Source organism: Dermochelys coriacea, chromosome 6 (genome assembly GCF_009764565.3).
Source record: "Dermochelys coriacea isolate rDerCor1 chromosome 6, rDerCor1.pri.v4, whole genome shotgun sequence".
Lineage (NCBI taxonomy): Eukaryota > Metazoa > Chordata > Testudines > Dermochelyidae > Dermochelys > Dermochelys coriacea.
The window spans coordinates 60,494,069-60,509,471 of record NC_050073.1 but is presented as its reverse complement, the minus strand read 5'-3'; the positions used below and the strand labels follow the sequence as shown (position 1 = coordinate 60,509,471).

General features: G+C 42.9%; 1 protein-coding gene across 6 annotated transcripts in view; it reads right to left on the bottom strand.

Moving 5' to 3' along the window:
- SMOC1 (SPARC related modular calcium binding 1) overlaps positions 1–15,403 on the bottom strand; it is a 197,510-nt gene that overhangs the window by 122,354 nt on the left and 59,753 nt on the right. For all 6 annotated transcript variants that reach the window (XM_043517476.1, XM_043517479.1, XM_043517475.1 and 3 more), the window contains 2 exons: positions 11,463–11,634; positions 5,764–5,876 (listed from right to left, as the gene is read on the bottom strand). In XM_043517476.1, the coding sequence (XP_043373411.1) occupies positions 5,764–5,876; positions 11,463–11,634 (285 nt within the window). The remainder of the gene's footprint in view (positions 1–5,763; positions 5,877–11,462; positions 11,635–15,403) is intronic.

The following is a 15,403-nucleotide window of genomic DNA, read 5'->3' as shown; positions in this document are numbered from 1 at the left end:
AGCACTGTTTAAGATTTTCATAAGAGATCTGGGAAAAGAGGTAAACAATGAGGTGGTGTAATTTGCAGATGATACAAAACTACTCAAGATAGTTAAGTCCAAAGCAAGCTAAAGAGTTACAACAGGATCTCACAAAACTGTGTGACCAGGCAACTGAAATTAAATGTTGATAAATATGAAGTAATGCACAGTGGAAAACAAATCTCAACTATAAATATAAAATGGCGTCTAAATTAGCTGTTACCACTCAAGAAAGATCTTGGAGTCATTGTGGATAGTTCTCCGAAAACATCTGGTCAACGTGCAGCAGCAGTCAAGAGTTAACAATGTTAGGAACCATTAGGAAAGGGATAGACAAGACAGTAACTATAATGCCATTATATAAATCCATGGTACACCCACATCTTGAATACGGTGTGCAATTCTGGTCATCTTATCTTTACAAACAAAAACAAACAAACAAAAAAAACCCCCATACGCAAACCCAAACCACCACCACCACCACCACCACCACCACCACCACCACCACCACCACGTTGGAAATAGAAAAGGAGTACTTGTGGCACCTTAGAGACTAACAAATTTATTAGAGCATAAGCTTTCGTGAGCTACAGCTCACTTCATCGGATGCATTTGGTGGAAAAAACAGAGGAGAGATTTATATACACACACAGAGAACATGAAACAATGGGTTTATCATACACACTGTAAGGAGAGTGATCACTTAAGATAAGCCATCACCAACAGCAGGGGGGGGAAGGAGGAAAACCTTTCATGGTGACAAGCAGGTAGGCTAATTCCAGCAGTTAACAAGAATATCAGAGGAACAGTGGGGGGTGGGGTGGGAGGGAGAAATATCATGGGGAAATAGGTTTCAAAGTAGCAGCCGTGTGAGCTGTAGCTCACGAAAGCTTATGCTCTAATAAATTTGTTAGTCTCTAAGGTGCCACAAGTACTCCTTTTCTTTTCATGGGGAAATAGTTTTACTTTGTGTAATGACATCCATTCCCAGTCTCTATTCAAGCCTAAGTTAATTGTATCCAGTTTGCAAATTAATTCCAATTCAGCAGTCTCTCGTTGGAGTCTGTTTTTGAAGCTTTTTTGTTGAAGGATAGCCACTCTTAGGTCTGTGATCGAGTGACCAGAGAGATTGAAGTGTTCTCCAACTGGTTTTTGAATGTTATAATTCTTGACGTCTGATTTGTGTCCATTCATTCTTTTACGTAGAGACTGTCCAGTTTGGCCAATGTACATGGCAGAGGGGCATTGCTGGCACATGATGGCATATATCACATTGGTAGATGCGCAGGTGAACGAGCCTCTGATAGTATGGCTGATGTGATTAGGCCCTATGATGGTATCCCCTGAATAGATATGTGGACAGAGTTGGCAACGGGCTTTGTTGCAAGGATAGGTTCCTGGGTTGATGGTTCTGTTGTGTGGTGTGTGGTTGCTGGTGAGTATTTGCTTCAGATTGGGGGGTTGTCTGTAAGCAAGGACTGGCCTGTCTCCCAAGATCTGAGAGAGCGATGGCTCGTCCTTCAGGATAGGTTGTAGATCCTTGATGATGCGTTGGAGAGGTTTTAGTTGGGGGCTGAAGGTGATAGCTAGTGGCGTTCTGTTGTTTTCTTTGGTGGGCCTGTCCTGTAGTAGGTGACTTCTGGGTACTCTTCTGGCTCTGTCAATCTGTTTCTTCACTTCAGCAGGTGGGTATTGTAGTTGTAGGAATGCATGATAGAGATCTTGTAGGTGTTTGTCTCTGTCTGAGGGGTTGGAGCAAATGCGGTTATATCGTAGCGCTTGGCTGTAGACAATGGATCGAGTGGTATGATCTGGATGAAAGCTAGAGGCATGTAGGTAGGAATAGCGGTCAGTAGGTTTCCGATATAGGGTGGTGTTTATGTGCCCATCGCTTATTAGCACCGTAGTGTCCAGGAAGTGGATCTCTTGTGTGGACTGGTCCAGGCTGAGGTTGATGGTGGGATGGAAATTGTTGAAATCATGGTGGAATTCCTCAAGAGCTTCTTTTCCATGGGTCCAGATGATGAAGATGTCATCAATGTAGCGCAAGTAGAGTAGGGGCATTAGGGGACGAGAGCTGAGGAAACGTTGTTCTAAGTCAGCCATAAAAATGTTGGCATACTGGGGGGCCATGCGGGTACCCATCGCAGTGCCGCTGATTTGAAGGTATACATTGTCACCAAATGTGAAATAGTTATGGGTCAGGACAAAGTTACAAAGTTCTGCCACCAGGTTAGCCGTGACAGCTCTGCCATGTACATTGGCCAAACTGGACAGTCTCTACGTAAAAGAATGAATGGACACAAGTCAGACGTCAAGAATTATAACATTCAAAAAACCAGTTGGAGAACACTTCAATCTCTCTGGTCACTCGATCACAGACCTAAGAGTGGCTATCCTTCAACAAAAAAGCTTCAAAAACAGACTCCAACGAGAGATTGCTGAATTGGAATTAATTTGCAAACTGGATACAATTAACTTAGGCTTGAATAGAGACTGGGAATGGATGAGTCATTACACAAAGTAAAACTATTTCCCCATGGTATTTCTCCCTCCCACCCCACCCCCCACTGTTCCTCTGATATTTTTGTTAACTGCTGGAATTAGCCTACCTGCTTGTCACCATGAAAGGTTTTCCTCCTTCCCCCCCCCGCTGTTGGTGATGGCTTATCTTAAGTGATCACTCTCCTTACAGTGTGTATGATAAACCCATTGTTTCATGTTCTCTGTGTGTGTGTGTGTGTGTGTGTGTGTGTGTGTGTGTGTGTGTGTGTGTGTGTGTGTGTGTAAATCTCTCCTCTGTTTTTTCCACCAAATGCATCCGATGAAGTGAGCTGTAGCTCACGAAAGCTTATGCTCTAATAAATTTGTTAGTCTCTAAGGTGCCACAAGTACTCCTTTTCTTTTTGCGAATACAGACTAACACGGCTGCTACTCTGAAACACGTTGGAAATGAAAAAGATACAGAGAAGGGAAACAAAAAGTGATTAAGGATATGGAACAGCTTCCATGTGAGGAGAGATTAAAAAGACTGGGACTGTTCAGTTTGGAAAAGAAACTAAAGCAGGATATGCTAGAGGTCTATAAAAATCATGACTAGTGTGGAGAAAGTGAATAAGAAGTGTTATTTACTCCTTCTCATAACACAAGAACCAGGGGTCATCCAATGAAATTAATAGCAGGTTTTAAAACATAAGGAAGTACTTCTTCACACAAATTTAGTCATCCTGTGGAACTCGTTGCCAGGGAACGTTGAGAAGGCCAAAGTTTAACTGGGTTCAAAAAAGAATTGAACAAGTTCATGAAGGACAGGTCCACCAATGGGTATTAGCCAAGATGAACAGGAGTGGGCCACGAAAGCTTATGCTCTAATAAATTTGTTAGTCTCTAAGGTGCCAGAAGTACGCCTGTTCTTTTTGCAGATACAGACCAACACAGCTACCACTCTGAAACCTGTTATTAGCCAAGATGGTCAGGGATCCAACCCCATGCTCTGGGTGTCCTAAGCCTCAGCTGCCAGAAGCTGGGAGTGGACCAAAGGAGATGGATCACTCAGTAATGGCCTGTTCTGTTCATTCCCTCTGAAACATTTGGCATTCGCCGTTGTTGAAAGAAAGGATACTGGACTAACCAGACCATTGGTCCGTCCCAGAATGGCCATTCCTATGTTTGGGATCAAGTGCTGTACAATGAATGCTGAAGCAGCTCACCCAAGACCTCTCCAGCGACCATCACCAACATACTTAATAAAACTCAGTTTGAAAAGAAAGGACTGTCCATCACCAGGTCTCTAATTCCAGCAGTTAGGGCAGAAATTCCATCCCATCCTCTGATGTTTTAATCTCTAAATGTTGAAGCACAATTTATGGGGGACATGCTGAAATGCAGCTCCAGAAAGAAAGAGGGGGAACCAACAGACTTCACTGTGGTACATTTAATTAGCCCACTGTGCTATGTTTCATAAATATCCCACACCAACATCAATATAATCCACATACCCCTGCACAAGACCAAATCTTAATGATTGTCTGAAAGAATGATGCGATAGGAAGAAACACCTGCCATTTCACCCCTCGCCCCGTTTCCCATCTTTCCCAGAAATAAGGCACACGTTATTTACAAATAGGAGGTTGCCTCAGCAAACTGTTTAGGAAAAGAGGATGAAAAAATAAAAACATTCATACCAGAAAGATGGCAGGATGAATAAGACTGCACCCACTTTAAGGTAGAAAAATGCAACAGACGTGGAGGCAGGTGAAGATGGGGGGAAAATAAAATTGGGGGGGGAACCAAAAAACTAACTTTGCATCTTTAAGGATCTCATCATTGTGTGGGGCAGAGGGAGGAATGGAGATTGCAAGGAGAATCCTTGCTTTCCCTTTCCCCAAGGCATCCCAGATTGTTTGAACTGTCCCAAAAAAGTCTCCATCTCATCATTTTGAAGCCATCATTAAAGAATACTTAGACTTTTCATGTACAGAAGCATTTTATACATAGGGATTTGAGGAGTAATTCATTCACTATATAGCAGGGAAATTCTATCCCAATTTTACCCATGGGGAAATTAATGCAGAGAGGTTGTGCAACTTGGGCAAGGTCACAAAGGCAGGATTAGAGCTGGGTGGCATAGAGCCCTATGCCAAGTCCAATAGACTATTCACCTCTCCCATTTATCCAGCTTCAGGAGAAAACTGCTCATGGCTCCCTTTTATCTCCCTAGCCACTAATGTGTGACACAGGCCCCATGAGTGGCCACTGCAACAGCCACTCCAGGCACTGGCATGAAAGAGAGCTGAGCATCAAGACTAAATTTCTTTTACCCTTTTAGTCTCCCCAAACCTCTCTTCCTCTGAAAATCCACACTATGGCAGTCTTCCCTCTGGTTAAGGGCAACTGTTTGGAATGGCAATGGAAGCTGGTAGCAACACTCCCAGCTCAACCATTTGGGAAGGTCACTCTTTGAAACTGCAAATGAGTTGTTACCAAACACATTTCACATAAACCTGAAGGTTATCAAGCTTTTAGTAAGAAACAGGTGCTTTCCCAAACCAATTTCCCTTTTGCCTATTAGACAATCTGCAATTCCAGCACACACAGGTCTAGCAAGAGGAGACTATCCCATATTTGGAGGCTCGAGGCACCATTACTGGATGGGCCTGTTCCCTCATCACCTACAGGAAGGCAACATTGGAAATCCTACCACCATTAACTCCCACATGATCTAGGATTTTAAAGCAATAAGGAGGGGTTAGTCCTTATGGGTGAGGGTTTTTTCCAAGTGAATATAGGGACAATGAAAATGCTGAGTTGACAGCTCTGGAGACTAGCCCTCTTTTGCCAGAACAGACGCAGTACAACCAGCAGCAGAGGAAGCTTGTCCCACACTGTCCGGTCAGTAACCCTCAACCCTGACCTGGAGGAAGGAGCATGGAGCTCAGCCTCACAGCACATTAAGTCCCAGCACAGACCGAGGACTTATCAAGGGAGCTAATTAACACAAGTCATGGTGAAGGTGGATGTATAGGCTTGTCCTTTAGGTACAGGAGTGACCAACACCATGTTTTGTGCAGGCCGAACAGCTATCAACTGCAAGGACTTTTGATCTCCAAGTTAGTGCGGTTGATTGCCCACCACTGTATATTTTTACCACCTTGTCATCATTTCCTTTGGTCAGATACTAGTAGATAATTCCTTCCAGCCAGAGGAAAAACCGCAACAGACATAGGCTGATTGAAGTCTTACTTGTGTGAATGATCCATCCTCATTGCATTCTGGAATGAAGACCGCTTCCTGGGGTTTCTTTGCCTGTTCCAGCGCCTGAGCCCTCTCTAATCGACACTTACTTTGGCCAGCATCTGCAAAGGGAACCAAAAATCCACTCATTTTAAAGTATCAACTGGCTTCCCAGAAGATAGCTAGAGGCTACATTCAGCTGTGCAAAGATGCAGTGGGAAGCCATGTAGCAAGACTGGTTTTCCTACCATCTTTATCTGTACATTAGAAATACAATTATTAGGCAATTTAATATCTCCTGGAAGGAGGATCCAGGAGCTCAAAGTAACAGCCACTGCACACTTTTATAAGCAGTGGCAAATTTTATGGACAACAACATTTGGCTACATTCACCCCAGGGGACATTGGCCTCAATTAGCGAATGCCAAAGTCAAGGTCTGCAGTGGATGAAGGTCCACCAGAGGTGGCAGAGGAGTGGAAGACGCTCCTAACCTCGTCTCCCGCTGGATGGTCTTGAGCTAACCAGCACACGTTCAGTACCAGGCAATGCTGGCCGCAGAAGGGATGTAACCACAGCTGCAGAGGGGGTGTTCCAATTGCATGCATCCCCCAGGCAGCTTCCAACAGCAAGACCAACACAGCACTAGTGGCCAATTTAAGTTGCCCTCCTTCATAAGAGCCCCTCAGGCAAGGATGTGCTATCACCAGCTTCCTTTCCTAAGGGGTGACTCCTACATTGAGTACAGTCTGGTTGGAGGGTGGGGTGCAATGTTTCCCTCCTGCATCAGGTGTAAGTCAGTCAACCTGTTACTAAGGAAAGTGTCACAGCAGGAGCTGGGCCTATGAGGGGTTAAGGCCTCAACTCTGGCTGGTACTTGAATCAGGTGATGGCAGCATTTGGAACCTCAACTCCTCATAGGCCCATCTTATCCTGTGACAAAGGGCAAACAAATATTATACTTGATAAAGCTTGAGCGGATCACCTGCAGGGTCACAAAGAAAACTTCCCTCTGCCCTGCAAAGGCACAGTATTACGTTAGCATTTAAATTTATTTAAAAAACGCTCTCTTACAGCGCTGCTGGTAGGGTTTGGAAGAGGACTGAAAACTGCAGCTTCTTACTCAACATATCTGTTCTGCAGAGCCAGATTCGGCCACCTTTATGCATAAGGAGTAGCACTTCCCCCACCCTGGCTCCCCATTTCCAGGAGGCTTCTTAGGGAAAGGATAGCAGGATCTGACCCTCTACTTGATATCTGTATTACAGAAGTGCTGCAAAGCCAGGTGATCAGGATTGGGGCTTCATTGTACTAAACACTGTATAAATGTACAGAAGAGATTCTCCACAGCAATAAGTTTACAATCCAAGTCTAAGACCCCACCGAACAAATGGGTATAGCATACATACATGCATGCATACAGAAGGGAGTGCAATTGGATGGGTGGGGTAACAGTTATACAAATACTGTTTGCAAACATAGCTACTCTATATAGTGATATTAAGAAACACAGCCTCTTGCAAACTCTGGGATAGCCATGCCAGTATCCAGGGGAAAAAAGAGGACTAACCATCCCTGGCCAGAATGACAGCTGGGGCAAGTCTCTTCACACCAGACTTCTCACTGGAGTTCTGGTGTATTCAGGTCTCAGATCTCCCAAGACCCTGCTCTGGAGAGTTCCCTGACTGATGTTTGTACATCTAGATGTGTTCAGAAATTCCTGATTTCTGATCAGCGTTTAAGGCTTGTGTCAAGTAACAAAATGGAGAAAGTTCTCAGAACCAGCACTTCTACTCAATTTAAACACTCTGCAGTCAGCCAATTCTGCACACCCTGTGTATCCTCATGGGAGTCACCGAGCAAACATAGAACTTGCTCCAATGTGGTTTAAGGAACTGATCTCCAGCATAATAAAATCTCTGCAAGATCTTGCAGTGTTGCTGGCTCTCATTTCACAAATATTTGTCCTCCATCCCTGCAATGTTTTTTGGAGGCAGTATTGCTTATCTGTGGCGTGAGTTCATGAACTCAAATGCCTGTTGATTGACAAACATTTAACAAGCATTTGGAGAGCAGTTTAAGCCCTGTCATACTGTCTAGAATTGTTCTCTAGTCAGCTCTCATCAGTAAGGCAACATTGGCCTTGGATGCTATGTTGTAAATCATTTTAAAATACCCAGTACTTTCAATCCCCACCACCCCCATACAAATGGCAAAGTAAGAAATGAGGGGTATATGATAATAGGCAATGAAACAATTTCAATGAGCATGTCAGTACCTGGAGAACTAATAGGGAGCAAGAGCTCAGCAACAACACTGCAGCTCAATGAGAGCTACCATTCATGAAGGAATGGGAAGATTGCTCCCATTTTTAAAAACGTAGAGAGTTAAGTTGGACTTAAAGGGGTCAGCTCTGGTAGGACAACTATTATGTTCATATCAGTTTACTGTTTGCACAAGCACAATTCTAGTTATCTGCACATAAACAGTAAATTATTTAGGGTACAGAATGCCTGTGAGACATTCGATTCTTTGTTTTTGACCTTTCACCACTATGGAAATTGGACATAAAGTTGCCATGACCACCTTAGTCAGGAGGGTATGCGGATGGGACATGACCAAGGAACATCTTTGCAATGCAGAAGTTGTGATGGCGACTCAGCAGGCAGCACTCTGAGTCAGTGTGGTGAGTCCAGTGCCCCAGCACAGCGTTAGAGTGCTCTGCTGCAACAGGTGCCTTCTTCTGAAGGGAAGATAAAGCCAATGTGTACAACAACTTGCATCTGTTGAAGACCCTGTAATCTTTGCAGGAGTAAGGGCATTAGCCTAGAATCTGGGAGAGATTCCAGATGTTGGTTATGACATCCTGCCCGATTAAATACCACCTGCAGTTTCAACAGGACACAATATTCTTCATTTCCTGTCCTAGATTGTTTAGTGCTGTTGCATACCATAAAATAGCTGTCATATTCCATCCTACAGGTGACTATTCCAGTGATGGGTGAAATGACACCTAGATTTACAATATTTTGCAATACGTTTTAGTTTGACTTCTGAACGGAAGGTGCTGTCATTCTTCCACAACAAGAGGGCACTATTAATACCTTTTGTGATTGGGAATGGTTTTTATTCTGCTCTTACATACAGGTAGCTGATGTAGCAATATTACACAGCAATGCACTCCTCAGTCTCTTACAGGCACCATTATTCATGAAGGATGATCTTTATGCACTATTAGATACGTTTCTAATTTGACTATAAAGAACATTAAAGTAAATTGCAGCAGAACATGGCAAGAAAGGCCCTAGCATAGCAGAGTTAAATTTGAATCCAATGGCAGAGGGAGAACTGAGAGGACATTCCCCTTTACTTACTTCAGTGTAACTAGAAGCGCCCGTCTAAAAGTCTAAACCACCATGGAACACTGGGGGGCTGCAGACTATGTCTAAGGGGTTTGTGAGAGGTTGTCATTACCATAGACCAGTGGTATTCAACCTGTGGTCCACAGACCCCTGGAGGTCTGCAGACTAGGTTTAAGATTTCCAAAGGGGTCCGCACCTCCATTTGAAATTTTTTGGAGGTTCTCAAGTGAAAAAAGGTTGAAAAACCACTGGTCTAGACTCTTGTGCAGTCTTTATAGACTGTTTCATCTGTGGCCTGCAGCATGATAGGGTGTGCAATTAGCTATGGAACAGTTTTCCATTGGAATATGCTGATTAAATTGAAACGTTTCACTGGAACATATGGATTTTGTCAAAGTGTGTGGGAAGTCATCACATTTCCTTTCTAGTAGATAGAAAATTAAAGTTGAAATGAAATGTTTCAACTATATTTAGAAAAATAGAACAAATCAACACATTTCAACTTTATCAAAAACATTTTCAGAATATTTTGTTTCAGGAGAACTCCCTGTGATTGACTTTTCATCCAGAGCCTGTGGGGTGCGACAAAAAAATCACCAACAAAAGTTTCAAGATCTTGGAATTCCCTGTGGGACGAAAATTCTAAATAGTTCTATTATTGACTATGTCAAACTGAAGCCATTTGGGATGAAATTTTCCATGCCAAGTGTCTGCCTCCAGCTACTTTTTTTTTTGGGGGGGGGGGGAGTTTCAGCAAAAACCTTTCAGCCATTTCTGAGAATGAGACTGGGGGTGGGGAAGAAAAAAAACAAAAAAAAAAAAAACAAAAATACTTTTGCCCATGTTATTACTGACCCATTTAATTGCAAGTCTCTAGCACTTCTGTGCTTTGGATCAGGTTTGTGAAAAAGCTGTTGTGCGTAGGATCTCTGCCTCATTTGTTGCAGAAGTTGGCAGGTAATAGTGAATGAGGGAGGGGCTTGCAGGAAGAGAAAGGATTTTTTCATGGCTAAGATAGTTGAACATTGTCCTGAAGAACTGGATTCTATCCCTGCCTCTGCCACAGAGTTCCTATGTGATGCTGGCCAAGTCACAAATCAGGACTTTCCACAGGTGGCCACTAAAAATTGTGCTACTTGTGTTCTGGGTGCCCAACCTGAGACACCCCGGGTCTGATCTGCACAAGTACTGAGCACTCACAGCTGCAACTGAAGTCAAAGGGAGCTGCGCTTTCAACATATGATGTGCTATTTATAGAATACTAAGTATTCTAGAACTTAATTTTTCAGACATCTCAAATTGGACACTTAAAATGAGTTTAAGCCTTTGACTTAGTGTGTCTGTGCATCACCTCCCCGTCTGTAAAATCAAGATAGCAGCAGTCTCTCATCTCACAGTGGTAGTGTGAAGAGTAATGTTTGAAGAACTAAAACACGAGTACCACCACAGAAACAAAACACCCATAAGGAAATTAATTCTAAAATCAGTGCAGCATTTGACTAGTAAGTAATGCAGGGGCCCATTCCGAGGATATGACCAGAGGGAAATTCAGAGTTTCCATCCCACAGGAAATTCCAATATTTGTTTTCTGAATATTAAAGGGGAAAACAAAATTTTAAAATATTTGCAGTCCATCTTCTGATGTGACAGGTTGTTGTCTCTCAACTCTGGATGAGAAGGAGGACCCAAGAAGTTCTCATTCATAGCAAGAAGTGGCTGCACAAGGATCTCATCTACAGTTACTTCCTTTCTAAAAAAAAAAAAAGTTACCATTGTGCTCAAATGTCTCCACACTATTGCAGGCTGCGTGTCCCAAGTCAAAAATTGGCTGAATTGTTCGCCAAATCTTGGCCATGCTAGCAAATCCAAACAAACCTCTGTTCAAGTAACCAAGACAATTGACCGTGCTCCCAGTTGAATGCCTCTGACAGTAGATGACCCAAGAAAGTTACCAGTCTTTCAGCTGAAAGCGTGGGGAGGAACCTTTGAATATGGCAAGATAAGAGTGTACTCCTGGCGACGGGGAGAGGGGGAGGGCAAACCCACTTGTGGGGGCAGAAGGAGAGGAGGCTGATCCTGTGTTCTCTGTGTACCCAAACTCATAGCTCAATGGATACTTATTGGTCCCTTGATCAGCAGTATTCCCTACTTCCTCTGTAGTCAGCAATCATCCCTTCCTCCATCCTCTTACGGGCCAGATTCAGATAGCATACTCAGCTGAGTATGCTATTTCAATGCGTTACTCATGGAGTAAGGTACTGTTTAACATAAGCATGCCAGAATCCAGCCTTAGAGTAAATAGGACTCCCGCCCCCACCTCAAAAATAACCAGTTTGTGATTCACTTACCTTTGCATCTGCCTCGATGCACTACACTCAGACCCGAGTCCCTGCATTTGGCTCTCTGGTAGTCACACATTGACTCGTAAGTCCTGCCATCTGAGGCGCAGAGGGGTTTCGACTGGGACCTGGAGCAGTGGAGGTTACATTGTGGGTCTCTGTCACGGTCGCTTATTAAAAACTGAAGGAGGTGAAAAAAAGTGGGGGAGGAGAGAGACAAAAATATTTGTTTTGGTTTAAGTCATCCCAGATACTTTTTGAAGATAGCAGAGATAAATGAGGCAGTTTAAATTCTTGACCTCCATCTAGATTTTCACCAGAAGATTGAGTTGATTTAAAATGCATTTTATTCTGAAATGAACCACCATTCACCAATTTTCTTTGAACAATACCACCACTCAGTGTGCAGCCTCTGAAAGAGTGGGTGTAAAAGGTGCAAAGCCAACAACAAACCCAACACAGGAAATGCTGTACTGAATGGACCTGTGATCAGTCTAGTCAGTATCCTGTTGCTAACAGTGGCCAACACCATATGCTCCACCCAAAAGTATAAGAAACACTGCAGGAGGCAAAGATGAGCTAATCTGTATAGATATTGATTTAAGTCCTGAAACCAAAACAGAATTATGGAAAAAGTAGCACGGGAAGGGACTTCAAGAGGTCATCAAGTCCACTCCCCTGCATTGAGGCAGGACCGGGTATTCCTAGACCATCCCTGAAAGCTATTTAACCTGTCCTTAACATCCAATTATGGGGATTCCACAACCTCCCTTGAAGCCTACTCTAGTGCTTCATTATCCTTATAGTTAGAAAGCTTTCCCCCCCGATTTCTAACCCAAGCCTCCCTTGAGGCAGATTAAACCAAATTACTTCTTGTCCTACCTTCAGTGGACACTGAGAACAACTGATCACAGACCTGTTTAACAGCCCTTAAGATTTGACAATCATTTTATATCCCTTCCAAAAACCATTTTAAAATATGCATATAACATAACTCTGGATGTTCTTGCTATGCATATAGATGTACAGTACCTCCTGAAACCTTGTTAAGTGCTCAGCCTCAGTGACATCCTATAGGGAAGGTAATGATCATTTCCAAGTTACACACACACACACACACACACACACACACACACACACACACACTAATTACACGTTCTGTGAAAAAGTATTTCCTTTTTATCAGTTTTGAAGTGGTCATTTTTAAATTTCATTGACTAGTCACTTGTTCTTGTGCTACAAGATAAAACAGAAGTCCCCCCTCTACCATGTGTTATTTTATGTACTTTTATCATGTCCCCGCTTATTCTTCTTTCTGAAGGTAAACAATCCCAATATTTTCATACGAGAGGTTTTTTTGTTGTTTTTTTTTTGTTTTTTTTTTTTTGAAGTCCCTAATTATTCTCATCATCCTTTTTTGAAACCCCTCTAATTCTGCAATAGCCTTTCAGGTATTGCACACAAGTAAGGCTACGCCATTGATTTGCAGAATGGCATTATATTTTCCATATTTTTCTCCACCACAAAACCGTATTTGCTTTTTTGACCACAGCTGCACATTGAACAGAGGTCTTCATTAACCTGTCCACAATGACCAAGGTCCCTTTCCTGAATGGATATGAACCAAGAAACCTTGATAGCCAGTCCCCTGGTATAACCACTGAATGCATCCGATGAAGTGAGCTGTAGCTCATGAAAGCTTATGCTCAAATAAATTTGTTAGTCTAAGGTGCCACAAGTACTCCTTTTCTTTTTGCAAATACAGACTAACATGGCTGCTACTCTGAAACCTGTCACTAGATTACAGTTTCAGCAGGTTTGTTTTTTCTAGTAGCCTTTTACTTTTCCATTTCCTTCTTGGCCCCTCTTAATTTACCTAGATTTCAGTAAGGTGTTTGATACCTTGCCACATGGGGAATTATTAGTTAAATTGGAAAAGATGGGGATCAATATGAAAATTGAAAGGTAGATAAGGAATTGGTTAACAGGGGAGACTACAGCGGGTCCTACTGAAGGGTGAATTGTCAGGCTGGAGGGAGGTTACCAGTGGAATTCCTTAAGGATCAGTTTTGGGACCAGTCTTTTTATTACTGACCTCAGCATAAAAAAAGTGGGAGTGTGCTAATAAAGTTTGCGGATGATACAAAGCTGGGAGGTATTGCCAATTTAGAGAAGGACCGGAATATCATACAGGAGGATCTGGATGACCTTGTAAACTGAATAGTAATAGTAATAGGATGAAATTTAATAGTGAGAAGTGTAAGGTTATGCATTTAGGGATTAACAACAAGAATTTTAGTTATAAGTTGGGGACGCATCAATTAGAAGTAACGGAGGAGGAGAAGGACCTTGGAGTATTGGTTGACCACAGGATGACTATGAGCCGCCAATGTGATATGGCTGTGAAAAAAGCTAATGCGGTCTTGGGATGCATCAGGAGAGCTATTTCCAGTAGGGATAAGGAGGTTTTAGTACCGTTATACAAGGCACTGGTGAGACCTCACCTGGAATAGTGTGTGCAGTTCTGGTCTCCCATGTTTAAGAAGGATGAATTCAAACTGGAACAGGTACAAAGAAGGGCTACTAGGATGATCCGAGGAATGGAAAACTTGTCTTATGAAAGGAGACTCAAGGAGCTTGGCTTGTTTAGCCTAACTAAAAGAAGGCTGAGGGGAGATATGATTGCTTTCTATAATATATCAGAGGGATAAATACAGGAGAGGGAGAGGAATTATTTAAGCTCAGTACCAATATGGACACAAGAACAAATGGATATAAACTGGCCACCCGGAAGTTTAGACTTGAAATTAGATGAAGGTTTCTAACCATCAGAGGAGTGAAGTTTTGGAATAGCCTTCCAAGGGAAGTAGTGGGGGCAAAAGATCTATCTGGCTTTAAGATTAAACTCGATAAGTTTATGGAGGAGATGGCATGATGGGATAACGTGATTTTGGTAATTAATTGATCTTTAAATATTTCTTGGTAAATAGGCCTAATGGCCTGTGATGAGATATTAGATGGGTGGGATCTGAGTTACCCAGGAAAGAACTTTCTGTAGTATCTAGCTGGTGAATCTTGCCCACATGTTCAGGGTTCAGCTGATCGCCATATTTGGGGTCGGGAAGGAATTTTCCTTCAGGGCAGATTGGAAGAGGCCCTGGAGGTTTTTCGCCTTCCTCTGTAGCATGGGTCACTTGCTGGAGGATTCTCTGCTCCTTGAAGTATTTAAACCACGATCTGAGGACTTCAATAGCTCAGATATAGGTGAGGTTTTACACAGGAGTAGGTGGGTGAGATTCTGTGGCCTGTGTTGCACAGGAGGTCGGACTAGATGATCATAATGGTCCCTTCTGACCTTACTATCTATGAATCTATATGCCCCATTGTTTATTGATAGAAATTGAATCCTGACAATATCTATGTAAAATCAGAGCAACTATTTGCAACAAAATTTCAGTGCAGCTCCTGTAATGAGTCTTATAAGGACCAAGTAGGGATTGATCTATAGTCCTCTCCCATATTATACTTAACTTCACCCTTCCTTCTCAAAACCCCTTTCCTCTGTTGCCAACTCTCAAGCCTGGGAATCAAAGTCCCTTTCTCGAGCATCAGTATCCCAGGCTGCTGGCAAAGCACTTACGAGCTCAGCAGTCCAGAGCTGGCTGGCAAGTGATCCCTGACTGACACTCTCCTTGCATATACAAAGGCACAGCTCTTCAAGTGCACTAATAGCTGGATGCCGCACAGGGAAATGTGAGTCATCACCATAATCACCGTGGAGTTACAGTTGTCTACAAAGCTGTCTGATCGTTTCATGCTTTGAGGTTACAACTGTTGGGGGAGGGACCACCATTGCCCAACGTTCTAATTTGGATTGGTTTTTACCACTCCAAAAAGATAGACTTATTTTAAAATGAAACTTCAGAGAACATATCATTCAATCAGTTCAA